General features: G+C 40.1%; 4 protein-coding genes and 1 long non-coding RNA gene across 9 annotated transcripts in view; 2 read left to right on the top strand and 3 right to left on the bottom strand.

Annotated features, from left to right (window-relative positions):
• The window catches only part of atf6 (activating transcription factor 6), a 36,956-nt gene extending 31,595 nt beyond the window's left edge, over positions 1–5,361 (top strand). The window contains exon 16 of one of the 2 annotated variants that reach the window (XM_034880856.1): positions 3,622–5,361. In XM_034880856.1, the coding sequence (XP_034736747.1) occupies positions 3,622–3,818 (197 nt within the window). In that variant the 3' untranslated portion in view covers positions 3,819–5,361. Of the gene's footprint in view, positions 1–3,428; positions 3,467–3,621 lie in introns of those variants that run through there. The other variant, XM_034880857.1, reaches the window with a different exon arrangement.
• Positions 5,362–5,586: 225 nt separating this feature from the next.
• olfml2ba (olfactomedin-like 2Ba) lies at positions 5,587–13,979 on the bottom strand. Its single transcript, XM_034880854.1, has 8 exons — positions 13,557–13,979; positions 13,166–13,429; positions 12,758–12,865; positions 10,631–10,792; positions 9,667–9,895; positions 8,157–9,191; positions 6,834–7,010; positions 5,587–6,748 (listed from the first exon to the last, which is right to left on the bottom strand). Exons 1-8 carry the CDS (start codon positions 13,722–13,724, stop codon positions 6,138–6,140), a joined length of 2,754 nt encoding a protein of 917 aa, XP_034736745.1. The 5' UTR covers positions 13,725–13,979; the 3' UTR covers positions 5,587–6,137.
• Positions 13,980–14,289: 310 nt separating this feature from the next.
• LOC117950834 (torsin-1A-interacting protein 2-like) lies at positions 14,290–19,747 on the bottom strand (the record flags this gene model as incomplete). Its single annotated transcript, XM_034882180.1, has 7 exons — positions 14,290–15,615; positions 15,771–15,899; positions 16,414–16,551; positions 17,258–17,437; positions 18,275–18,352; positions 18,465–18,575; positions 19,600–19,747. Coding segments are annotated over 7 exons (1,578 nt in total), but the record flags the coding sequence as incomplete, so codon positions are not given.
• A 138-nt stretch (positions 19,748–19,885) lies between these two features.
• On the bottom strand, positions 19,886–20,899 carry LOC117950808. Its single transcript, XR_004657988.1, has 2 exons — positions 20,631–20,899; positions 19,886–19,967 (listed from the first exon to the last, which is right to left on the bottom strand). It is a non-coding gene; the product is annotated as an uncharacterized LOC117950808 (long non-coding RNA).
• A 62-nt stretch (positions 20,900–20,961) lies between these two features.
• Positions 20,962–25,501, top strand: LOC117950806 (torsin-1A-interacting protein 2-like). Of its 4 annotated transcripts, none has more exons than XM_034882147.1 (8): positions 20,962–21,232; positions 21,827–21,949; positions 22,043–22,228; positions 22,538–22,642; positions 22,733–22,870; positions 23,189–23,311; positions 23,406–23,456; positions 23,549–25,498. In XM_034882147.1, the coding sequence occupies exons 1-8, from the start codon at positions 21,148–21,150 to the stop codon at positions 24,334–24,336; spliced, it is 1,599 nt and encodes a 532-aa protein (XP_034738038.1). In that variant the 5' UTR covers positions 20,962–21,147; the 3' UTR covers positions 24,337–25,498. The 4 variants fall into 4 exon arrangements, with proteins under 4 accessions (XP_034738038.1, XP_034738040.1, XP_034738037.1 ...); XM_034882146.1 differs by having other exon boundaries at positions 21,010–21,232; positions 21,818–21,949; positions 23,549–25,501; XM_034882148.1 differs by having other exon boundaries at positions 21,010–21,224; positions 21,825–21,949.
• Positions 25,502–26,265: the final 764 nt, after the last annotated feature.

The following is a 26,265-nucleotide window of genomic DNA, read 5'->3' on the forward strand; positions in this document are numbered from 1 at the left end:
TACTCCACTAATCCAAACAAACATCCCCACCAATGAAAAGAAGTTCACTCTTACCAACCCAAATGTTTAACCCTTGCCATCCTTGCAAAAATAAACTTATGAAGGTGATTCTTTGCCTCAGTGACTTAATTCTCTATACATATAAAGCTGATTATCAGCCACGCTAGCTGCGTTGCTCTGTTGGTTGTGGGTCTACCACTCTGGTACAGAGTCAGACTGAAATATCTCAAGAAGAAGTATTGTTGTTGTTGTTTTCAGTGAAATTTTGTACAGATGTTCATGGTCCCCAGGCAATGTGTCCTACTGGCTTTGGTTAACCCATTGCTTTCCCTCTAGCGCCACAATCAATTTGCCAATTTAGTTTTTTTAGTGATATGCCTATTGGATGAATTGCCACTAAAATTCAGTTCAGATAATTATGTTCCCCTAAGGATTCATTTTAATAACTTGGTTATCACTTAACTTTTTCTCAAGTGCCATCATCAGGTCAACTTTTAAATAATTATCTGTACCTGCCTTTATCACTAAATTCCTGCTAAACTAAGGACTTTCCCATCAGCCTCAGCTTTACTTTGATTTTAGTGCAAGTGTTTCAAATGTTAGCATGCTACAACACTTAACTAAGATGGTGAACATGGTAGGGAGCATATGGTACCTGCTAAACATCAGTAGCTTCTCATTGTCATTGTGAGCATGTTAGCCAGAGCCTCATAGAGCTCCCACAGACTCTTTTAGTCTTGTTATTGCCTGCAACACTAATTTTATGATGGTAAACATTTCCTTATTGTTCATCGTTGGCTTGTTCTTCTACTTTAGAATGTGCCAGCCATTTATTTAATTAAGGGCAACATTTTCTGAATCAAAATGTCTTGAAAATTGGCTGGATTAGTAGATTATGTGAATGTAAATTGCCTAATTGACATCCTCTATGACCCAATTTATTTTTATTGGCCTTGTAGTTTTGTGATTATACTGATGAATTGCTTACATTCTGATGTTACTTTTTCTTTTTCTTTTTTTAAATGCTTTGTTCAGTGTTTGTGCCAGTCTGGCAGCCGCCATTCTCCGAAGATGCATTCTCAGGTTTCCTCAGATGCGTCGTTGCCAGACATCAGGGATTTATCAGCACACAACAGCTCATTGTGTCGCTGAAACTTTCTGGAACATCTCCAGATGGCACTAGTAAAAGGGGAAAGGAGACCACATAGAGCAGGATGGTAGATTTGGCAGCTTCTTCAAAGAGCTGCTGTTTGAAGCCGCTGGATGTTTGTGTGTTTCCTGTTTCACTGTTCAGGCTTCTCAAGCAGTCGGCTTAATAGAATTTAGACACTTTGGTAATTTGGGGAAAGGTGGATATAAACAGTGTGGGAAATTAAATGGGAAACCTCAATTTGGACAATGGCCTAGACTATGGCCCACAAATTACAGTGTCAGTATTTTGTAATTGTTGGGCACTTACAAAATACTTATGGGATCTCGTTAAGGAGACATACAGTGCATTACAGAACATAAAGTCTCAAAAGAAAGAAGTAACCACTTAAAACTGCATATATATATATATATATATATATATATATATATATATATATATATATATATATATGTATATATATTTTTTTTTTTACAAGCTGTAAACGCAACATTAACACAACATCACAAGTACCGTGCTCCACATCTAACAGACACAGAGCAACATTAACATTCATTTGAAGTCAAGTTTCTGTAAATCCAATATTTACTCTCCTTTGAGCTCTGTTTTAATCTTCACCAACTCCTGAGGGAAAAATCGGTCTCTTTAGTTGCTAATTTCCCCACTCATTAGACGTAGACTAGTTTTGGTGTGACATTCTTTTATTGGAGGATTAATAATAATAATAATAATATTTATATTATATTAATATTTTTTGTGTGTAATTATGGAGCAAAGTCAAGGTATGTAGGCCTTAAAATTGCAAAAGAAAAAAATTAAATAAAGCTAACTTTAAAAGGACTGCCAAACTCATGCACCTGCAAATCTATCTATCTATCTATCTATCTATCTATCTATCAAAACAAATTATGGAAATATTATAATTTTATCAATAATGAAGCAAGTGCTTCCATAAATACAAAATGATTACCCCTTTTTATGGTTTTCTTTTTTTCTCTGTGCATTTTGTCCATCAGAATTTGCAGGATTCCCATTATATTCATCCTCCTCATGTGCATTTGGATTATGCATGTGCCACTTTTCCACTTTGTGCTGTTTATCTGTTGGACTTCTAGTTATTATTGTAGACAAATGAGCTAAGTGGTTGTAATGTTGTAAGAGTTTATTTTGAACTGAAAATAATCCACATGCTTGACTCGGCAGCAATGAGAGAACCTTGAACCATCTCATCAAGCTATATGTGATAGTCAGAAAATAACTTTTCCAGCTCTGCTTCAAGCAGAAGCCTAATTTGAGATAGCCTTAGCGTGACAGAATCCTAACCCGGAGGACTTCCAGAGATGTCTGTTTACACACTGAAGCCATTTGAAAAGTTCCAGTTTCGCTGCAGGTGCAAAAAGAAGATCCTCAGCAGATGAAGTCATACTCAGCATTACGTCTCCTAACCGTTTAATGACATGAACATACGTGGTGGAGCCTTTTGGCTGCAGAAGGGCCTATTTTCTCTGTAAAATCTGATAAACTCTCTAAAGTACGTCCGTGGAAATCCTGCAGAGAGGCAGAAGAAGCTTATGTCTTACACAGGTGTCTGGAAAAAGACTGCAGCTTTTAAACAACTTGCAGCAGGCATTTTAAAGACACCTACAGCTCCATTCCTAGGTCATATAGGAGTTCACTAAAACTGACTGATGTGTGTTGGGCTTGTGTGCTCCATATGGGGAATGTTGCTATCATCTTGACTCTCTCACCGACATTCATAAGGAGCCACACGTTCTTAAGTTTAAGTCTGTTAATATAAATACACAAGGGATCCATAAGCATGTTGTTAATAGCTTTTTTTTTTCTAGCAAAGCATTTTACAAGCATGTCCACTCTAAAACATGTTCTTCCCCTGGGCTGAGCAAAGTTAAGCTATGGGAGACCACAATCCAAGAACCGCACTGACTCATCCACATCGATCTTTTTCTTTCTTCTCTGAACACAACACAAAGCCTGAAGGATCCTGACTCATCATCAGTGATCAGTCTCTCTTTCTCTCTCCTACACTCTTTCCAGAGTTTCTTCTCCTCTCAAATTTGCATGTCCTGCTCTTGTTTAGGGCTGTTTTTGTTCATCTCTATGAAGGTGAAGTCCAGAATGTGACTCACTTCTGGACCTTATATATGACCCTGCCTCCACCCCTCTCTCGCTGCGGTTCTCAGCCCAAACTGCCTCAAGCAATACTGATTCACACTCTCCAACATACTACTTTTGTCATTTCTCTGCAACTAGAATGACAAAAAGAATCCTGCCAGTAATTAGGATGACAAGTAGTTTAGCAGTTTGGCGAGCTCCGTTCGTCTTGAGTTGATTAAATGCTTTGCCGTGACATAAATCCACCGGTGAAGGAGAAAATACACAAATGAATCTACAGTAACTATTCATTTAGGCATTAAACTAACAACCTTTCACTTTCTCTCGTGCCGTTACAGACAGCATCATAAGGGACAAAGACTACGAGGTAATGATGCAGATTGACTGTGAAGTAACGGACACCAGGATCCTCCATATCAGGTCTTCCTCCATCCCGCCTTTGCTCCGGGTCAACCGCACAGGCACCTTTTACCAGCACCCATCGACAGACAGCCAGGCTGCGCCTCCTGTCGGTGTGCTAATGGGCTCTGCTTAAGATCATCCAACAGTTATTATGAGAACTCCTTAACTAAACCCAAGAAGACAAACAGAAGATAATACCTCAGGTAACACTCTTTAGGTGGGATAAAGTATATTTTAAATCTCCCACTGACTTTGTTTAGATTTGAATTAAATGCAAAGGTGGCTCAAATTGGCGGCGGCATTCTTTGTTAGGACTGATAGCTGAGGAAGTCTGTAAAAGGCTCCGAGCAGACGCTAGCTCCTTGTGTGGCAAAACCGACTTCTCTCTGTAACCCCAGATGCCCCCACATAAGAGTAATTGCTTAACGGCAGGGGGCTGAGCATTGAACCCTGAGTCACCCCGTCATAACACAAATACTTTTACCCCATAGCAGCTCTTCTAATGTCTGCGCTTTCATTTTTGGGTTCTTAATTTCGGGAGCAAGCTACAAAGCCACAGGAGAAAACTGAAAATGATTATACACCCAAGATTGATATCACTGAAAAGGCATTTGTGATATTAATGTGTAGAAGTCCAACGTGTTCTGTGTTTGTATCAGAGCTACAAAATGGAGTAGCTGTCTCTTACTCATTTGTAGTCTGTTTGCCCTCTCTAAATAAAGCACATTGTGAGAACAGTGAAACAGTAAGAGATGCCAGATGATTAGAAGAAGAATAGGGCATTCAGTGAACTCAGGGGATCTGTGAAAGCTAGGAGGCTAACCACGATGTTGTTGGCTGGTTTCAATTCCTTTAAGGATTTCATTTGTTTTGTTTTTAGCATTGTATTGCTGAAGAATTAAAATTTTTCCTCATGTCTAATTATTATACATGCATTTTGGAAACTGTTTATTGTAATCCACTCCCAAAAACCGAATTACATATTGTATATGAAATAACGAATGGTGGATTCGAAGGAAAAATACAGTAAATGTTAGAACTAGGAGATTTTCAATGGGTGGACAACCTGAGATTTTATCTTCATCAGATTTGAAACACCCGCCTTAACCGTTGAGCTAAAACAGCCTATGTTTGACATAAAACCACTGGTGGAAAAAGCAAGTCCTGACTTCTCCGTCTGTGGGCTAAATTGCACTTTTATTTTGTGCCCATATTGGTTTAAAACTGTTTGATGGAGTTGCATTATGTGAAGTTTTTGCACTATAAATGCAGAACCTGGAAAGATCTGGCTTTAAATTCCTCATATTAATGTTTATTTAAAATAGATAATAAATAAATGATACATCATCAGAATTATTATCTTTTTGTATATGTTGATAAAGCAACATACCTTGCTTGTATCTGAAAGTGCTTTTTTTTTTAGCTAATATATGATTGTACAGATGATTTGGTTTTAGCTCAACCGATGCCCGTAAAAACATGTCCTTTACTTGTGTTTTCTTAAGCCAGGCCGTCTGTGTGTAATTGTTTGCCATCTTTGGTTTAAAAAAATGTATTTGAGTCACCGCATTGTTTTTACTGCATTCAAACAGTACTTAGGTACCACGCAAGAGTACAGTTTAAAAACTTGTGAGTTTGTTGTTGTATTCTATTATGTGCATAAACACTGGATTTTATTCAACATGTGTGTGTCCCCTTTGCGCTGCCAGGAGAAATTGTATGACTGCATTGTTATATTCTTTAACAAGTACAATAAATTGACTTTGGAGTTGTTGTTTTTCTCTACATGGTTGTCTTCTATCCTCACTGTATTCTAGTTGAATCAACACTCATAAGCTATAATCAAAGCCACTTGAATTTGACATGAACTGTGATTAGCCAAACAAAGAAGACCTCTTCTGTTAGTATTTCCAAACTTTATTGTAGTCTCCTCAAAACAGTCTGATATGGAGGGAGTAAGTGCTTTCACAGGATAAACGCAAACAGCAATGCCTGTGATATTACCACACTTAGGACCTGTGGCATATAATGCAAAGAAAAATGCAATACAAAGAAATGTGTACAAAACATACATTTCCCCACGTAATTTGGGGGTTTGTTTAAAAAGTATGCTTCTGTGAATTAAAGCATTCTTTAACCATAGACATGAACTGGTTCTGACGCCTTTCTACATTCATTTATCTCATAGGGCTTTTTTTTACAGTATTATCATATCTATATCTATATATAAGTACAGTACAACTTGATGTGTTTACTGAGGAACTGTTTGATTTATTCCAGGTAAAAATAAAAATGTCTAAGAACAAAACCATTTAATCAAAATACACTTAAGCATATTTGTACATTTGTCCCCCATTTGTCTCCATACTGAAGGCCACATGGACTGATCTACAATCCATTAAAACCGTAGAAATAACTATTTAAAATAACCACCAACCCTGTTAACCCTTTCCTAAGGGTCTACATAGGCAAACTTAATGTTGTATGTGACTTGGTGTCCGTTGTCCCACGCGTACAAAACCCCCTCTTTGGGATTGTAGTCAATCTGTGTGGTGTAGGTATAGTTGTTGGTGAAGGGCATCCTGGGAATCATCTGAGTGTTTGTGTGCGTGTCGAAGGCATATTCCAGGTTGGCGTCCCTTTTGTTGTAGCTGTCAACAGCGTACAGGACACCACACACGATGAAGCAGTTCCCGTAGTGGTTTCTCCTAAGCCCGGTTCTCCAGGTGGTCTCCCTCTGCATGCTGAGGTCTGAGGGGTTCAGTCGACTCAGAACAATCACTTCCTGTGAGAAGCCCTCATCGTCCAGTGCCGGGTAGATGATCCACAGGCCGCTCTCGTCTATGGAAAAGTCGACTTCTGAGTGACTGCGCCACTCCAACAGTGATGACTCTTCGATTAGAGCATCGTGCAGCATGGTCCACGCGGCAACGTAACGCCGACGCAGGTCAAACTTGATAATGTCTCGGGAGAGAGCACGGTTGTAGTAGAAAGCCCCATCGTAGACCACATGGCCTGTGCCAATCCAGTTATAAGGGACCTTGTATGAGTTGGTGAAACGGCCTAGAAAGGATCAAATATAATGAAGCATGAGATTCATCAAAGCAAGAGGAAACCAAAAAGCCATTTAGTGACTAATGGCTCTTACCTTGTTTGAAAACTTCCAGATTGCGGAACTCCAGGAGATTATTTCCGTAGTAGAAGTTTGTGACATAAATTTTGTCATTATCAGACTTTGGATCCTTCATCCATGCTCCTTCAGTCCTGCCATAGGTGTTGTGAGTTACTGGCTCTGAGATTGTTGCCAAAGTGTCCTTACACTGCCCTGTGAATGAGTCACAGATCCATGAGTGAAAATTTAGAGGAGGTTTAACATCATCCAGACCTACGTCAGAGAGTCTGAAAATAATTAGAGGCTTTAATTTTTAACCAGTTTCAATCACGGAAAGGTTAAGGTTGCCACAAAGGACTGAGCACTGAATTATGGAGATTCACAAAACAATATGAATGTTTTGCTCAATGGCATCTTTCATAAGAATATAAAAAGTGTTGATGTCAGTAATTTCCATTTGGTATTTTAAACTAATTATGTTATGTTAAAAATTCACTGGGTATTTCGTACTTTTTTGGAAATATCTTGGGTGATAAGTGCTTATAAGAACTTGTGAAGATGTTTTTTTTTTGCCATCCTGGTGGTGTGATTCCAGGTATGGCAATCTCAGTCAGTCAGTCAGTCAGTCACTTTAGTCTTGACTGAACTATCTCAACGACTAAGTGGGTGGATATCCATGCAATTTTATTGAGACATTCATGGCTCCCAGAGGGTGAAGCCTGCTCACTTTAATCATGCCCTGACGTTTTCTCTGGCACCACCATGAGATTGATATTTGTGATTTTTAGAGAAATGTCTTATTTAACAATTGGATGGACTGCCATGAAATTTGGTAGAAATAATGATTCCAAAAAGACGAAACCTACTGATTTCAGCCAAAAAACATTTTTAATATTTAGCCCCATTGTCAGGTCAATTTGCTACATTATCCAATACTTTGTGTCATGACCTACAAAAGTAAAGGCATTCCTATCAGCATCCGTTGTACTTTGTGTTTAGTGCTGATTAGTGTGACTAGCATGCATGCTAACGCGCTAAACTAAGATGGTGAACATGGTAAACATTGTACCTGCTTAACATCTGAATATTAGCATTGTCATTGTGAGCATGTTAGCATGCTGACACTAGCACTGAGCTAAAAGCACCACTGTAAATAGTACATGCAGTCTCAAAGAGCTGCTAACAATTTAGTTTCATTGCACCTTCCTTCCCACTTCCAATCCACATGTCTAGAATGTAACACATGTCTGTAGCTGTTATGGTATTGATTAAATTAATAGCAGACATTTGTTAATATTAAAATTGACTTGACAAATGTAATCAGTTTTTCCCTTGTTTAACAATAAAATTTCAATTTACCAGGTTTTCTTGGGGGAGACTCCTCCTGCCTTTGCAGTGGCTCGTCTAATTCCGGGTGTCTCTCCTCGCCCTCTTCCTCATCCCAGCTGATTTTGTATTTCTGTTTGACGTGAGTAGCCTGCCTGGCGGTGGTGGTGGTGGTGGTGGTGGTGGTGGTGGCGGTGGTGGGGGCTGAAGAATATGTAGTCACAGGTGTGGTGAAAGGCAGAGAAGTGTGGGGAGACAAAGTGATCAGTCTCTGTGTGGTAGGGGGCAACGTTAAGCCTGAAAAGTCGATGGATTTGGTTTCTTCTTCTGATGTTGTTGTAGCGGCCCTGGTGGAGGTCGCCGCTGTGGAATCCGTTGTTGGGAGTATCGGTGTTGAAGCTGGTGCAGCATGGGTGGTGATGGTCATAGTGGAAACTGGGCTGGTAGTTGAAGCCTGCGTGGCTGGGTTTGGTGCAAGTGTGCTTGAATGAGCAGCAGTGCTGCCAGGTATGGTTTGCATTTGGTCTTTCACCTCCTGGGTCGAGGTTTCCATCACGGCGGTTGGCATATTTCTTGTTGTGAATGCTGGTAGGACTTCCTTTGTGGCTGTATTCGCAGAAGGTGGGGTTGTGTTCATTGTAGTTTCGGTTGTTTCCTTGTCAGTGATGCTTAAAGAAGTGCCAGCTGGTTCAGCCATCAAAGGGGTCGGCCGCTGAGTGATTCCAGCAGTGATTCTTTGAGTAGTTTGAGGTGCTGAGTCTGTGGTCCTGGTTGGTTTTAACGTGACGCTTCTCGTTGTGAATGTACTCTGTACATCTGTAGACACATTTACTGATGTGGTTCCAGCAGCAGTGATAACCTCATTATGGGTTTTTGAGGTGGGTTCAGTTTCTTTTGGTTTTGTTGTTTGGCTGGTCTTTGTGGAACCGTACAAAGGACCCGTCGTCTTTGGTCGAAATGATCTTGTTCCCACTCTCGTCTTGGGGCGAGAGGCTTTGTGTTGTAGAAGATTCTCCTCAATTAAGAGGTTAATAGGACCATCGCCACTGAATCCATGATACTCAAACACTAAAAAAGGGCAAGGAAAAGGTTTGGTCAAATGCGAAAATGCCATGAAAAATGTGAAATGATGGCATACACATGATCTTTGTTTTATTATTATCCAATACCTTTAAAATGGTAAAGTAAGTCGTCTCTGAATTCACAAATTACATTGCAAACTAACAGGAATGAACCATTTATAACTCTACATTGTTGCACTGGTCACAGCAGCTGACAGATGGCAGGCAGTTCAGATAAACTTTTATGTTCTGGTATTCTCTGACATCAAATCATGTACTGTAGCATGATTAGTCATCTGAACCACTTCCTGTTTCATGATTCCCAGAGTGTGGAAAAATTACCTTTTTAAGCATAGCTATGAATCGGATAATGACTTGATTATTACTCTCCAGTAATGGGAAGATTTAGGATTTTTCTTCATTCGTATAGATTTGTTCTCTCTAATTTTAACCCTTAAAGCTGACTAAGGGTATGCACTTACAGTTCTCTCCAGGCTCCCCGTCATCCGCCACCATCGGATCTGGCTCGGATTTATAAAAAGTCATTCCTCTTATGATCATTCCGTTGGGGCCGGTCTTCGACACATGCGAAGCCTCCTTGTTAGCCACGTCTTTGAGAGTCGCCTGAGGTTTGACCTCAATGATCTGAGCAGAACCATCTGTCTTCAGGAAGGACAGAGTTTCCCCAATAAACTTCTCCTCATACTTTTCCTGTTAGTGGACAGATGGACACACACACAAACTTCTATGATGCAAAAACATAATCCATGCAGTAGGATAAACTTCTGTATCGGTAGTAAATACTGAGCCAATATTTGTCAATATGGACTCATAATTGTCTGAAATCAATTATCAAGTTGTACCGTTAAAAAGTTATCTTTGAATAAATGTATTCTTTAAATGTATTCAAGAATTGCACTTAGATTTTGATCATTCTGGTGGAATTATTGAAAACTAAAGTAAACCAATAATGATTGATTATATTACCAATACAACAAATTATATGGAGTCCTAACTGTAAATACATATATGGTAAATCGCTAAGAATTACTGTATAATTTGTTATCTTCTAGCTAAGTAATGTTCTTAGTGTGACAGTCCCTTTATAACATGCCTGCTACAACTTTATTTACACTTTTACAACTTTTTTATTTTTAGGTGTTAACTACCATTTAAAGTATAAATAACACGTGAATACTTATAGGTTACAGTATGTTAGTTTACTTGGCAATTAAAGGTAATCAACCTTTTGCATCAATAATACATTAGTAAATTCAACGTAAATACTACACCTAGATACAGGCAAATAATTAAGTTTAGTGCCAACAGTTATGTAATTATACAGTAAAATAAAGAACTATCAAGCTACCACAGACTGGTGTTCATGGCTCAGCCTCTATTTATACTTCTGTGTCTTTAACCCTGTGATATCAAGCTGTCACTTACACCTGGGTCTTTATATGCTGCGGCTGTGCTGACCTCACTGAGTCTCTTCTGGTCCCGATGTCGGTGTGGACGAGGGGTGGGTGGGTTTTCATTCACATCTGCCTGGATCAGGGGGCTCCTTTGGGGCTTCACCTCATCCGTGCTGTAGTTCAGAGACACTGCCTTCATGCAGTCATGGACAAATTGAGATATTAACAGAAATATTGTGCATGGATTTAGAAAAACAAGCTGCAATCATCAGTTTATCATCGCAAACAAAATGAAAAAGTTCCAGTGCACCTCATTCTATCTTGAGCAATTAATGGGCCTTTTCAAAGCATTTTGACTTGTCATCAGATTCAGCTTTGATGGTTAAGTGTGAATAAATACAAGGAATGTGACTCCAGCTGTTTGTTGCTCTCACAGTATACACATAGAAATAGAGACACAGATAAAAACAAGAACAAAAAATCTATATATATCATAATTGGGAAAAAGCACAATAAAGAAACTGAAGCAGCTAAATGGGATGTGGCCATCATTCATTTTATTATTTACACCTGTGCATTTAGTACTGTCAGGCAAAAATGTCTTCTCGGAAGAGTGTTCATCATCTCTGTTACACTTTGCCAGAAGGCACGTTTTAAAAAACTTTTCTACAACTGACCTTTTCACATGTCATACCAGGACAGGCACAGCTGGACCTAATAAAATGAATCATGGAAACGCTTGATTTATCCATTCATTTTATTACCGGCAGCTGTGTTTTCCATGGCACAGGCAGGTGTTTTGAATGATGCCACAGTCCAATTCACTCTGTATTTTGCAACACTTAGGGTCCATCGAGTTACACATAGACAACACTTTTAGGGGCGATTATAGACACGATTAGGCCAAGTTTGAAAGAAGCAGCTCAAGTATTGTGCAGCTGCTGTTTGCAGTGAGTATTAATACGTAATTAAAAGTGAGTATTTATCGTGAGGAAAAAAAAATGTTTTGACTGGTTTCTGTCCTATAGTAGGTTTTAATAATGTTCTGTTAATGTTTTGGGTGTGTATTTATGGTATATCCTTCTGGGTTTTAGTTTTGTCTGGTTGATTTAGAGTTAATGTTTATCTACATGTATTGTCGTACCATGACCGAGACCCAGGTGGGGACTGATGGGGTGTGGGCGGTGAGGATGAGTTCGGCAACATATGCACAGAATACAAATTGCTACATTATGTGCTGAGTGAAAATTGCAATATTATATGTGTAGGGTTTCCTTATGTGTAATGTTATTTGTTGCAAACATATGGAATACATTGTTCTTACTGTCATAAAAGGAAAATAAACAATATAAGTGTAAACTAAAGGGAATTATTGCTTTAGTAGTCATAAGTAGCAGAGAGTTTGGTATTTGATGTTTATTTGAATGTATGTTTAACAATGAGTTTTTATAATGTCTACTAATGTAAACTTGATTTGTCTGCTGCATCAACTTAACGCTCAGTTAAGACCTGTTAAGTTTCACCTTGTTTAAAAACAGTACTTCAGCGGGTTTCCATGCACGTTTCTGTTGAAGTCCACTAGTTTGAGACAACAGTGCATGGTATGTAAGAATTATAATCATTAGTCTTCAAATCCAGCCACTGGAAATTGTTCAAATCGCAGTTAATTTGAACTTGTAACACTCATGGTACATTCACACAGGGTTATTTTAGACTCTTCCCAGCGTGGGCATGTAACCCTCCAGTTTATTGCACCTGTTTGAGTGGAATAACTTTATAATTTATGATGTGTATGATTAATTTAGGAATAAGGAATTTGGTGGTTTCTGATTTAATTCAAGTAACAACTTCACTGTTGAGAAGCAAATGGTTTATTTCTGTACATTTCCTCGCATTAAAGAATACACACTCTAAGCTAGAGTAAGCAATTTAATTTGAACTGACACATTCCAGCCTAACTAAAAATGCCACTCATTTCAGAAAGGTTCAGTAAGCAGCCATTTAAGCCCATAATACATCTGAAAACTGGGTGTGTGTTTTTTTGGACCCACTTAATCCAGAAACCACAAATATAAACACACCTGTTACCAGCAGTTTGTTATACCAGCACATTTGCATTAATCATTGCAACAACAACAAAGAAACATTGTTACTGTACCTTTTCAATGTTTTCCATGCGATCCAGCAGCTTATTGGTAATGGAGTGCAGTTTCAGTAGATCCATGCCATAGAAGGAGCCCTCCAGCAGCTCCAGGATGGTGGAAAGCTAGAATAATCAAGTGGATTCCGTCAAAACGGTTTACCACTTCAAGACATGCCATGCGTGGAATACAGTAGATCTATCCCCAGCCCATCCGAGCTAGGAGTCTCTGGTTATAATGTTGGACTACCATTTCCTTAAGTTGATACAAAAGTAATATCCACACCCAGTGATCCAGGCCTTTCTAGAAACTAACAGGCGGAAAAGAAAGCAGCCTTTAGCCCATTGGCCCTTGAGAATGGGGACTTATGTATTGAGGGGGGGGGGTCTATCTTTGCATGAAATACGGACCGGAAGGCACTTCACCTTGACATTCTCTTTTCCAGCGTCTCTAAGTTTTTTCAGCCTGAACTCTCCCTCACATGGGTTGACAGCTGACGGAGGCGCGATGCAGGCGCACTTGCACCCTGGTCCAGATGTGATGGTCTCCACGGTGTAGAAGTCCTGAGGAGCGGCGGTCCCGTCCTCTATCCGCCGGCAGGCGCTCCTGCTCAGGGGTCTGACAACACATTTACACCGACAGTCAGAGCCTTCCGAGAGGGCTTTCACTTTGTCATAATCACCCAGCAGCTACAAAGAGAAGAGGACGGATGTATTTTGCACCACGCTCAATCAAAAACGTTTGAAATTTTACGCACCAAATGATGAAATGCCCATAACACATATCAACGAAAGAAGAAGGGATGTTTTCTCCTACCTTGGAGAGGATGCTCTCCTGGCCATCCGTCTCCTCATGCAGTCTGTCATTTTGCCGTGCCTCGCTCTCAATTTCTGACTTGGGATCAGCAGTCCAAGTCTTTGGCGCTGCGGAGCCCCGCGTAAAGAACGCGCAGCACATGACGATGCCAATGCATAACCTGTCCATGTTGTGAGGCTCACGGAGAGCGCCGAAAGGAAAAAATAATGTTGCAAGTATGCAAGCAGGCACAGCCTGTCACAAACTACTGAAGCTGGCAAAATAAAATCATAGCCAACTTCTGGCTCCAAGATTAGAACAGCCAGATTACGCTTCATAGCGCGAGGTCATCTTGCTCGGTGTCAGTGAACGCTCAGGATAATTTGGAGTGCAGAGAAAGCGTGCACTCTGGGAGAGAGCAGCCGGCATCTGCAGCTGGAGCAGCGCTGACAGGAGGCGGGCCTGACTCAACCGGCAAGGAGGAGTTGAACTGCTTCAAACGACTCATTAAACATAGTGTGAGTGCAGCAGTGCATTTGATTTAGTCCTGATGAGAAAAAATGCAACCTTTAGCCTAATCTTGATCTTATTAGAGAATGAACTTGAAATCAAATGGTTCGAAAGTATATCTCGAGGTCTTTGAGAGAGAGAGAGTAGCCTGTTCTCGGTCAGCTCACATCAGCCCACTCAGCACTCAGCTGGGGCTCTGCTGCCCTCCAGCTGCAGCAGTAATCACTACAATAACAACAACTGAAGCATTTGAATTGACTTGTTTATTCAGACTTTAAGGCACATTCAATGTATGCACTTATTTTATAATCAAACCCCTTCCTGTAGTGTGATATACGTCTATGTATGTATAAAAAGGAACATGGGGAGTTCAGTTAAGACATGTGGTGCCGTGTAGGTTTGAGAATCGCAGAAAACACATTTGTCATAAAAACAATTAACCCTGTTTTAAGATACCATAAAATGTATTCTGTCTTGTAACTCTTTGTGATGTAAAATCCACAAAAGCGCCCAGTCGAATCATCTTACGATTTATCCATGATTACATTTGATCAAAGAACTACAAGAATAAAGCGCCACAGCCGGGGGGGGGGGGGGGGTTTCACACTCAATGTCCACAGATTTCTTTTTTTTACAAACATGTAACCTATATCATAATCGGCATAATATTAATTTCTACTTGCTTCAATATATTATATGTAAGAAACCATTGGCTACTAGCCCCAGAATGACCGGAGTCAACCATTGAGAAATCTGACTGAAGTTAAGTGCTTAGACTAAAAGTTCCAACAAGAGTGAGCATTAATGTCCTTGCACCCTTCATTTTCTATCCTTTCCTCTGCTGCCACAGGCAGGATGAGGTGAGAAATACGGCTCCACAGTCCCCCGTACTTATCAAGGTCCATCCTGTCAAAAGATACTGGGCGGCCGTCCGAAAGGAACTTCTTCTGTAGATGGTCGTCCACCATCTCCTCCACAGTGCTCAAACGAGTCTCGGCAGGAATCTCCTCTTCGTCCCCCAGCAGTACTGTGAAGATCAGACACGTCTTCTTGTAGGCGGCGTTCTCGTGGTCGCAGTAGCGATAAAAAATAAGGGTGGAGCCCGGGGGCAGCTCTTCGAAGCGGTCAATGACAGCCACGGGTTTGTCTCCTTCGAAAGCTCCCTGCAACTTTCTGTCGATGTCCAGTTTGACCTGGTCGCTGTCCTGGCTGGCTTTGCTGGCTCCGTCGATGTGGAGGACGGAGGCGTTGAGGGCGGACGAGAAGGCGGAAGCCAGCCCCTGAGCCAGGCAGCGCAGTGTGGTCTCGGCTCGGTGGCCTGCAGTCAGGATCAGACTGACTGGCTCTGTGGGCTGGGCTGACTGGAGGTGCCTCAGCAGGTGGATCTTGCTCCTATTCCAGAGCTCAGCACGCTGATTAGGAAACTGAGTCTTTACTTTTTCCAACTGTCTGAGGAAGATGTCTATTTGCTGAAGATCTTCTTTCTGAGGTGGAGACTCGGGTTGGAGATGGGACGCCAGCAAGGCAACAACCACCCCCAGTATACCTAGTATCAGGTATCGTCTACTTCCTTTGGAGAGAAGGCGTAGGTGTTGTCTCAACCAGTACTTCATCAGTAACTCATAAGTTATTTATAATTGTGTATCAAGTAATAGGCAACTTCCAATGTTAGAGAACATTGGCTAATAAACAACGGCTAGTAAAGGGATAAATTAGCAAGATTACCTCCTTGATTCGCAATAGCCCCTGGAACTGCATGTTGAGCATCAGCAGACTCCTGAGCTGTAGGAACATTTTCCTTTCGCTCTGGGAAGGTGTCATCCTGTAAATCCTTCTTTGGGCTGCTTCCACCATCTGACCAACGGGAGAGGAAAAGAACTGGTAAACTAAACTATATAGACACCCTAACCGCTGGAAATCACTTGTGCAACTACGCATTTAGGCTCCCTCAATTGCTTCCCACAAGTGAGCAGTGTTGTGTTGAAAAATGTCTACTAGGCCTGCAAGATTAATAGTTATAAAATCGAGATCTCGATTCACCTCGTTCAAAATTTAATTTGAAAAAACAAAAAAAGGAAATGTCTTTGTGTAGGTTTTAAAGTGCTCCAAGCGCTGCGATGCTCTCCGTTCTCTTCAGTGAAGCCTCTGTGTTTACAGGCTCGCGGTGATGAGCAATGTACTATAGGCGCCAAAAGAAAATCTATGAAAATCTATCTATTGGTACTGCCAATTTGTTTTGGCTCATGTGTGCAATAAACATCACACTTTAGATATCAATTCTAAATTACAAAAATTGTGATTCATATTTTTCCCAGAATTGTGCAGGCCTAATGTTCAGTGATTGAAATTTCAGAAAAGTCAGACTCACCCTCTCCAGCTTCAACGTTGTTAGGGCCTTGGGTTTCTTCATTATGTCGATTTGCTTGATGGTCCTTTCTGACACCCAGGGCTGGTGGGCTGCTTGTTTCTGGTGCTTTCTTCTCCTCCCCCCCGGTGTGCTTTTCTCCTGATGACATTACAACAGTTTAACTTCCACAGCAGCACAAGCGTTAGTGTCTCTACGGTTACATTTTAGTGGGATTTAGAAAAGGTCCAATGCATTGACAGCTGCCTTTCATCTCACAGTATTAAAGGATAGGTCCACAATTTTTACAAAGGTAAACCTTGAATGTAAAACTAAATGAACTACAGAAAATGGTGTGCTATGCCAGGGCAAAAAATGAGGTTGCAAATGCTAATGAGCAGTTTGTGGCAAGACCAATATTTCTATATTGAGATAATGTTTAACGGTGATGGCAATGACTTAAAGACTAGACTAAACTAGGCCCTGCCTGTTAGAGAGAATAACAATAAAACCTTTACATGACTTAAAACTGCGACAAATGACACGCGTTAGAAATCTGTAAGCAAGCTTTTCCAAAGTCAATAAATATAAGTGGCCCTGGCTTTAACTAGTGTGATTAGTATGGCTTGGTATCGTTAAAAGTGTTCGACACCGGTACCAATACGTGAATACCGGTTGCTGAAGAACCCTTTGATTTATTTAAAAAAATTAATTTGAAAAAAAAAGAAGTAATTTTAACATTGCACATAATGGCGCGTAAGCCCCGTCTCTGTGCGTAATGTAGAGTTCTTCCTTTTCTGCGGTACCCCAGCCCTGGTGAATGCAACCAATAAGGTCAGAATGACTTGATCTAGACAGGAACACTCACTGGAGAGCTCTTCCGCTGGCGTGGTCCATGGCTCATTCCCTGATGTCTCTCTCCTGTAATCACCATGACCACCTTCATTATGGGACGCGCTGATCTCCTTCACCTTCCACGCTGTTTCTTCATCTGAGGGTGAAGACCCTTCTGGAAGAGGCACCGTCTTCTTTTCAGCTGCATCACCGTCTGTAGTAAAAATCAGGTGTCGTCGAAGTTATGGTCTAACTGAACGGCTAATGGTTCATTTTCAGCTTCTAAATAACCTATTTGCATTTCTATTCCAGGTTCTGGAATATGCGCCGATCAATTCGCTTTTGCTTCAACATACCTTTTGCATTACAAGATAATTTACGATAACTTTAAGGGAATCATTTTAGGTGGCACATTACATAGTCTGGCACTACAGCGCTGCAGATTAAGATCTGGCCCTTCCACACATTCATTCCTGGCTTGTTTGCATTTCTTTAAACCAATCCCAATCTTCTTGGACAGCACTAAGCTCCGATTGCAGCGACGGTGGATGTTCTTGAGAAGAAAATATTTTTGGTGAAACAATTGCAGCCCGCAAAGAAAAAAAGGACAGTATTAAATTAAGTTAACTGTTCACACAATACACTAATGTGAGCTATTTAAATTAGCTGGATACATGGTTAAACCTTATTTTCTTTTACTAGTGTGTATCGCCGTGTGTATTTTGTCCATAGAAAATCCCCACCAATCGCTCCCAAAACGTCCCAGTTAAATAGTAGTCTTCCCAACTTGCCTTTTTTAGCTTGTAGCTTGCTGGCTAAAGGTTTGTTGTGGTTTACCAAATATTCGGTGAACAAGACCAACAAACTACAGTAGGGGCACAGCCAAATGTAACAAATTTGGATTCAAATCAGAGACAAGAATGAACATAAATGCACTACACATCTTTTCTAGGCTATGAATGTTTGCCTGTGAAAGACGGTTTGATGGAATTGTCAGAGTGACATGATGAAATGATGGAATCAAACCTATGACATTATACTATGAACCTACTTTGAACGTTAGACTGCTCCACGTCTTCACCATCGTCGTTAGTCTCTCTGTTTGTGGATGCAGACAATGAAGCTGAATCTAGTTAGGTGAGACAGAGACCATGTTTGATCAGTACAGTAGATGCAGAACCACATTCGGTAAAGACCCATTGAATGGATTACTATTGACCTTGCTTGCATATCAGTCTTACCTACTGAGAGTTGCTGCTCTTCATTCAGAGAAATACCAGTCTCCCACTGTTTTATCTCAGATGATGAGGCATGAGTAATATGTGTGGACTGTGGTTCCTCTTCCTTGCCTTCTGATTTAAAAAAAACAAAAACAAAAACACTAAGCGTAATTTTAAAGCACTGCTGTAAATGTTGTGTATATACTAGTCCAATGTAACCAATTGATGACCCTTTCCCACTGTGTTTCCTTGCTGAACTGCAGTGTGTGTGTGTGTGTGTGTGTGTGTGTGTGTGTCTGTGTGGGGTAACACAAATAGGGAATTTCACACTAAAAAAGGCACAACAGTATAATTTTAAGATGAAGAAAAAAATGTGAACCTCCCCTTTGAGGCCAAACACATTGAAAATAGCAAGGGTATAAACACTGTTAAACAACTAGTGAATACAGCCCTGCAAGCAAATGCCAATACCATAATATTAATTGAGGTCCGTTTGTGTGACATATAATAATGTTGCAGTGGATAATGACATAGGAAGACCACAATCGCTGTAAACAAAGCAACCGATTACGTGACGTGGAGGTTAAATGCAGGATAAGTAGCGGTTAGCCTGTGCACACTGCAATGATTTGGCTTTGTTTTGGGCAAATAATTAATAAGTAATATGTAATTTTGCATCTATAAACATCTACACAAAGCTTACACCTCTGTTAACCAATTTACAGAAGCAAACCTTGAATGTAAAACATATGGAACTACAGAAAATGATGTGCTATTACAAGACAAAATAAGATTTCTGCAGCAATATTTGTGGTGTTTGTGGAGAGAAAAATATTTCTACAGTACATGCAGAGGATGTTAAACGGTGATGGCAATGACTTGGTGGAAAGCTCACCTCATTACACAGACCCAACACACTACAAACACTGCACGCAGCATACAGTAAATGGACTTTAACACAACACAATAAACTATGCCACGCCTGTTAAGAGAGAACAGCAATTTAACCTTTACATGACTTAAAACTGTGACACTCGTTCGAGCGTTAAAGCTTTTCTAAAGTGAGGAAATATAAGCGCCCTGGCTCTTTAACAAGTGTGAATACAACCAATAAGGTTGGAATGACTTGTTGTAACACTTAGACAGGAACACTCACTGGGTGTCTCTTCAGCTGGCGTGGTTGAGGGCTCATTCCCTGGTGTCTCTCTCCTGTAATCACCATGACCTCCTTCATCAAGGGACGCGCTGTTCTCGTTCACCTTCCATGCTGTGATAACTTCAAGTGAATAATTGCAGGTGACACATTAAAAAATAGATAAAAAGACTGACAAACCACAGTAGGAGCACAGTCAAATGTAACAACTTTGGGTTCAAATCAGAGACAAGAATGAACATAAACGATGTAACGTTAACCAATGACCTTTGCCATTGGTGTTTAGTACCTGTTGTGTGGTGGTGATCTGGGTCTTGCTCTGCCATGTCTTTGGATGGGGGCACTTCACTCAAGAGATAGCTAGTTCAAAGCTGAGTAAAAAAATATGTAATGTTTATAGCACTTGTTTTTTTTTTATGCTAAGACCCGAGCACATATATTAGTTTTGGACAGATTATTGTCACATGTTCAAAGTCAGTCTGTCATTTATCTTAATAACAGTCTAATTAGCAATGGTTTGAAATAAAGAATAATGCAAGGTTTCTGATTAGTGAAACTGTCAGCACATAAAATAATTAACTTAGCTACCAATCATACTCAAAGTTGGAAACATTGACTTATCTGCTTATAGTTACGTTAACGTTACCTTTGCTAAATAATCTATAAGGGGCAACATAGCTGACTTTGCTGTGCGAGTGGACTAAGTTATAGCTTCTACTCGCCCAGTAAGGTACAGACAGCAGCTAACAAACCGAAGATAGTAGTTAACGTTAGCTAACGTTACTAACTTAGCGATGCTCAGAGGAACCAAAGCTAATAGCTAGCTAGATCGTTACTTAAACAGTTGATTAAATAACGTTATTGTTACCTGACCACTAACGTTAGCTAACGTTAAGTGTTAACGTCCAGACAAGAGATGCTGCAAACAACAGTTCGCAAGATAATAAATGATTTTAGTCTGTAAGGACGGTCTTCGTGTACCTTAAATAACATACACATATGTTAAATAGTTATTTAAAATTAGTAATTCTTACCAACGTACCCTTGAACACATCGTCGTGGAATATAATGCTTACTTATCAGTTTCAGTTTCTTATCGCTTGCGTTTTATGCCTGGATGTTTTGGGTTAGTTGCGCCGCACGCAAATTTGCGTTTCCCAGGAAGCCGAAGGTATGTCCCGCCCTACTCTGCCCTTGATTGCCTAGTACTCGTTGCCATCATTGGTTGGATTGGTTAGGTTAAGGCACGAGGAGTGACATTGGTTAGGAGTGAGGGTAATAACACCACGGTAGGCCAATCAAGGGCAGACTAAGGAAGAGTAGGGCGGGTTATGCCTTCGCCATCTCACACAACGCACTCACAGGACGGAACGTTTAGTAGTGCGCTTGTTTCCGTGGAAATCATTTATTTTCGAACAAGCAGGCTTCCTGTCACAAAATGGTTCCCCTGACAACTAGCTATAGCTAGCTAGGGAAGTTAGAAAACACGATGTTTTCTCGTACTGTTTAATTTATATTTCTGCCATCGCTCAAGTTATTGCTAATCTAAAAATGAATTCCAGGGTTTCTGAAAATACAGTGTCTCGCCCGTTGAGACGATCGACAAGGCAGTCATCGGGTAACGTTAACCTTAAAGGTAAGTAAATGTCTAGTAGCGCTAGCTATCTTAGCCATCGTGCTAACGTTAGCTGATGTAAGATCACTTACAATTTAACGACAAAAAATGGTATTGCTGCTGTAACTAACATTAGCTAACATTAGGGCGGTTCTCAGACTAGGAAATTGCGAGCAAATGAGCCGTGCGTTAACCTGTAGGAGTTCTTTCAAACTTTATTTAAAATAACGTTAGAGTGATGGACACATATAGCGTTACCGTTTGCTAGAGCTAATTAGTGTCAATGTTTTTTTGGCAGGTGCAAAACAAAACAATTACAAAAGTAATCGTTATCACTGAAAATCATAGGTGTCACGCGCCCTCCAACAATGCTAATTGAATTTGTCAAAAAAACAAAAATAACAAGTTAAAAAAACTAAACCTGAAGTAATGTAATTTCAAATATAACGTTAACGTTAGAGATATATCTAACAAAATACATGTGGAACAACGTATTATTAATTTGTGAAGGACAGTAACTGCACATGAATAAGCTGCATGTAAACAGGAATGTAGATCATGAGAAGTAATACATACACAGTTACTAACTATAATAATGTATTTCTGCTTCTTTAGTATTGAGTTTTGAAGCGACGCCCAGAGGTCCTCTAAAACGGACCAGAAAGGGGTTAGAAAGCCAAGCACCTTTAGCAGCGGTCAATGGTTCCAAAGATGTGGAGACTGGCTTAGAGGATGAAGGTGGCATGCTCTAAGTGTTTTCCTAGTTACAACCACAGTCTGTACTATTCAAGGTGGTGTGAAAAACAGAGCCTTTTATTTGTCCTTTAACAGATTCCCCTAGTAAGAAGAGCAGGCTGGAGACTGGAGGACCAGTGGGTGGCAGTGGTGATAAGACTGAGATGGATGTCCAGGAATCATTGGAAGAACTGGAGGAAAATAAAGATGAAGACCAGGAAATGGATATCATACCGGATTCCTCTCATCTCACTCATCAACCAAAGGTCGAAAGATGCCAAGGTTAGGGCTGCAAGTAATTAATATTTCCATGATTGATCATGTCATGCTTAGTGATTTTTGTAAATAATGCAATGTTATTAGAAAACAGTGGTCTGTGTGAACACCAAAAGCAGATGTTATTAAATCACAAATGGCTTACTTAGCTATTAATTAGCTATGCATGCAATTGCTATGTGGAACCTTGGGGTACTCTGATTGTTTACCCATAGACAATCTTGGAATTATAAGGCTTCTTGCCACCATCAGATCTAATCACAGGCAGTTTAGCGTTTTTATTTCAATAAAGCTCTTCCTTTTTTTATGAACCAGGCGCTTTTGGAGATCTGAATTTATCCCCTCGTGTAGTGCTCCATGAATGCTGCAGATCCAGTCATGCTGTACATGAAGATGCAGACTTGATGAAAACCAAGACAGGTAGGAAAAAGCTTTGGCTTCATTCCGCCTGGGGATGACTACATCAAGGAGGGAATCATACAGTTCTATATTGGGCTTGTTTGTTTTCAGTTAAACCATCAACAAAAGGACATGTGCCACCCCCCAAGATTACTGCGCAAATCAGACCACCGGCAAACCGACATGATGTGCCGATCGCTAGCATGGCTGACTACAAGAGGACAATGGAGGCCAAAGCTAAGAGCACTGGTATAGTAGACATTTGTATTTAAAAAAAAATTGAATTCAGCACCTGTCCAAATACATTTACATACATATCTAAAAAGGACCTGATTGTGGGTGGATGGGACCAGTGGGTAGAGCAGGCGCACATGTACATTGAGGTTTATGCCTTGACGCAGAGGTCCAAGGTTCGAGTCCGACCTGTGACAATTTCCTGCCTTTCTTCTCCCTCTCCCCTTTCTCACCTAGCTGTTCTGTCGTTTAAAGGCAGAAAAACCCCCAAAACAAATCTTAAATTTAAAAAGGACCTGATTTTAACATTTATCAATTCTGATTGACTTTTAGGGATACTGGCAGTTAACCACCATGTCCCCTATGTGTATCCAACCTCGGAGAAATCCTACACAACCCGACAGCGTGTCAATAACATTCCGACTCAAGAAGAAACTGTTAAGCAGAAAAAACAAGGTATTTCCGCTCTAACTGTATATTTCAGTCAGCAATATCTAATGTAGCTGGGACATGTATGACATTGATTTAATGAGAATTTCTCTTTGACAAGTGATGAAGAAAACCAACATTAATAAGAGAAGTTCTGGATATTCCTGCCAAGGTAAGCTGAAGTTATTTTAAATACAAAATCTCTACACCCACATATACATTATTTGCAATACTACAAATGAATATGGCATTGTGTCCTTTCAGGATTCCTGTGGTGTTTATGGCGTTTGGTTCTCCTTGTGCTGATCTGTTCTGCCGTTCTGCTGCTGGCATGGAAAATCATCCCTGTACTCAAAAAGACTGCAGATGTAGGAATGCATCCATCCAGGGCTTTAAGGCCAGAAATGTTTGCAGATCAGTTATCTCTTCTTGAGACTCAGTTCCCTAGTCAGCGGCTTGAGTTGTGGAAGAGGACCAAGATCCACCTGGAGAAGCATCTCAAAACAGCCCATCCTACGGAGCCAGTGAGTCTCATCTTTACTGCAGGCCATAGAGCTGAGATAACACTGCGCTGCCTGGCTCAGGGGCTGGCCGCCTCCTTCTCGTCTGCCCTCAACGCCTCCGTCCTCCACATCGATGGAGCCAGCAAAGCCGGCCAGGACAGCGATAAGGTGAAGCTGGACATTGACGGCCAGTTGCGAGCAGCCTTCGACGGAGACAAACCCGTGGCTGTAATTCATCGATTCGAAGAGCTGCCTCCAGGCTCCACCCTTATTTTTTATCGCTACTGCGACCACGAGAACGCCGCCTACAAGCAGGTGTTCTTGTTGTTTACTGTGCTACTGCCTCAAGATGAGGTCAAGGGTAATTACAGTCTGAAGGAAGTGGAGGAGATGGTGCAAGACCATGTTAAGGGAAAGCTGGTGGACTCCAGCAACAAAGCTGGTTTCAACGAGATGGACACTGACAAGTACGGTGGACTGTGGAGCCGCATCTCCCATCTTGTCTTACCCGTGGTGTCTGAGAGGGAAGTAGAGCAGAAAGGGTGCTGATGAACCCAGCTCGCCATCAAAGAGGTCACAAGACCGCTTTGGACCATCCTGATCCTCCTTGTCACTGGGCAGGAGCTCTGAAACCGAAAACATGTAAATATAATTTGCGTGTTGTTACATTTTTCATATATTGTTTTTTTGTTGATGTTTAAAGGTTGTAATAATCTCTTTCTGCTGAGATGAGATTGTTCTCAAACTGTCTAATGTTGATGATTTAGCACTGAGTTTGTACACACGCGTATATGTACAGGCTTTTGCGTAACAATGTTACAGTAAACCATCATTCCACTTCCAAAGGTTATGTAATTCGTATTCTCATACAGATTTAGCATACATTGATTTGTTTTCTTCTTCTGTACCATAAATCTGTATTGACAGCATGTTGTTCAACAGCTTTTTAATCCATCTAAGAGTGTATGAGTTTTTAGTGAAAGATCAGTATGGATTAAACTGGGAACTAATAAAACATGTTTTATTTTCTGTAGACATCTTTGTTTCTGTTGCAAATTTCAAATTTCTTGTTCTGTATTGAGTCTCAAAGGATGGCTTACTTAAGATGTCTGTTGAATGTCCCCATGGAGATGTGTGTTCCAACTGTTCATTTAATTGTATTGTGTGCACAATTGGATTTGCACTAAAACTGTATGCTTCAACTATACATCTATACAAAAGTGTGCTGGCTTTTATCAAGAAATATTTTATATTCTTAGTTTTTTTCTGAATGTGTATATTTTTTATGTGTTCCCTTTTTCCTTGATTGGAATATTTTTTGATATTTGTGTGTGTATATAAATATATTGAATATGAAAAACTTTGTTCTTTGCACCTGTTTTCAAGTAACCACTAAAATGTACTTACAATGTTAGAAACATACAGGTTTTCACCAAATGATTTGGATTTTACAATTAAATATTACTGAATATTATTCATCAAGTCACGTGATGTGCCTTAAACACCCATTTGGAGAAGAGACTACTGTTCTTGACAATTTCAAAACCCAAATAAGGTTTCTTGCAGAATATTTTGTGAAAAATAATTTAAATTTGAAATTACAAGGAAGTGTTTTTTTCTGTGTTCATTCCTCTTGTGTTATCATTCTGAGATGAATTTTGTTTTGCTCATGTCAATGTGTATATATTTTCAATAAAGATTATTTTGATAACTACAAGAGTTAATAATTAATGTAACTTGTGGCTTGTGGACTTTTTATTTTTTTTACATGTAATGAAGCCAACAATATAAGCCTGCGTTTAATAAGTAATGGTGAGAAGGTAAAAGTCCAGCACCTCGTGTACAGTATCCAACTTTGTAACCAGGAAGTTCCAACTGTACAACAAAGCCGGAGTTCAATTATTGACTTAGAAGTTATGAGGTATGACTCAGTTCTAAAGGCAGTGATTTATAGTTTTAAATTACGAAGCAAGAGTTCATGACTGAGCGACTGTATATCTCGTCTACGTGACTTTAAAAATGTATATTGGAGCTCAACTGTGTAAAATAACTAAATATTTGCAGTGCTGTTGTTGACAATGAAATGAAGAATCATTGTCAGTGTTGATCAAGTTTAATAAGTAGCTAAGAGAATTGATTGGTGGATTGTGTTCACTATTTTTGCTAGATGTAATAAGAAATGAGTAATAATGTATTAATCATGCCATGCTGCAAAAACATGACTTTTAACAATAATAGTTCATGGTCATTTTTTTACAGTCACAGCACCTAATTTTTTTTAAATAAGCTAATACATGGTTTGGCTTGTGTATGGATATATACTGTGTAAATATGTATATATGTGCATATATATAAATATATAAATATATATGTGCATATGTATATATGTATGTGTGTATTTCTCACCGGCCACTTTATTAGGTACCCCATGCTAGTAACGGGTTGGACCCCCTTTTGCCTTCAGAACTGCCTCAATTC

The sequence above is a fragment of the Etheostoma cragini genome, chromosome 9, assembly GCF_013103735.1.
Source record: "Etheostoma cragini isolate CJK2018 chromosome 9, CSU_Ecrag_1.0, whole genome shotgun sequence".
In the NCBI taxonomy this organism is placed as follows: Eukaryota; Metazoa; Chordata; class Actinopteri; order Perciformes; family Percidae; genus Etheostoma; species Etheostoma cragini.

Bases quoted from the DNA above. Each gene is read 5' to 3' on its own strand.
- olfml2ba (XM_034880854.1), bottom strand. From the start codon at position 13,724: ATGGACAGGTTATGCATTGGCATCGTCATGTGCTGCGCGTTCTTTACG. The intron at 12,866-13,165 runs GTGAAGTGCCTT...TGATTATTCTAG, and splicing joins CTGGAAAAGAGAATGTCAAG to CTTTCCACCATCCTGGAGCT. The intron at 10,793-12,757 runs GTACAGTAACAA...GACTGCATGAAG, and splicing joins GCATGGAAAACATTGAAAAG to GCAGTGTCTCTGAACTACAG.
- LOC117950806 (XM_034882146.1), top strand. From the start codon at position 21,148: ATGAATTCCAGGGTTTCTGAAAATACAGTGTCTCGCCCGTTGAGACGA. The intron at 21,233-21,817 runs GTAAGTAAATGT...AATGTATTTCTG, and splicing joins GGGTAACGTTAACCTTAAAG to CTTCTTTAGTATTGAGTTTT. The intron at 22,871-23,188 runs GTATAGTAGACA...ATTGACTTTTAG, and splicing joins GGCCAAAGCTAAGAGCACTG to GGATACTGGCAGTTAACCAC.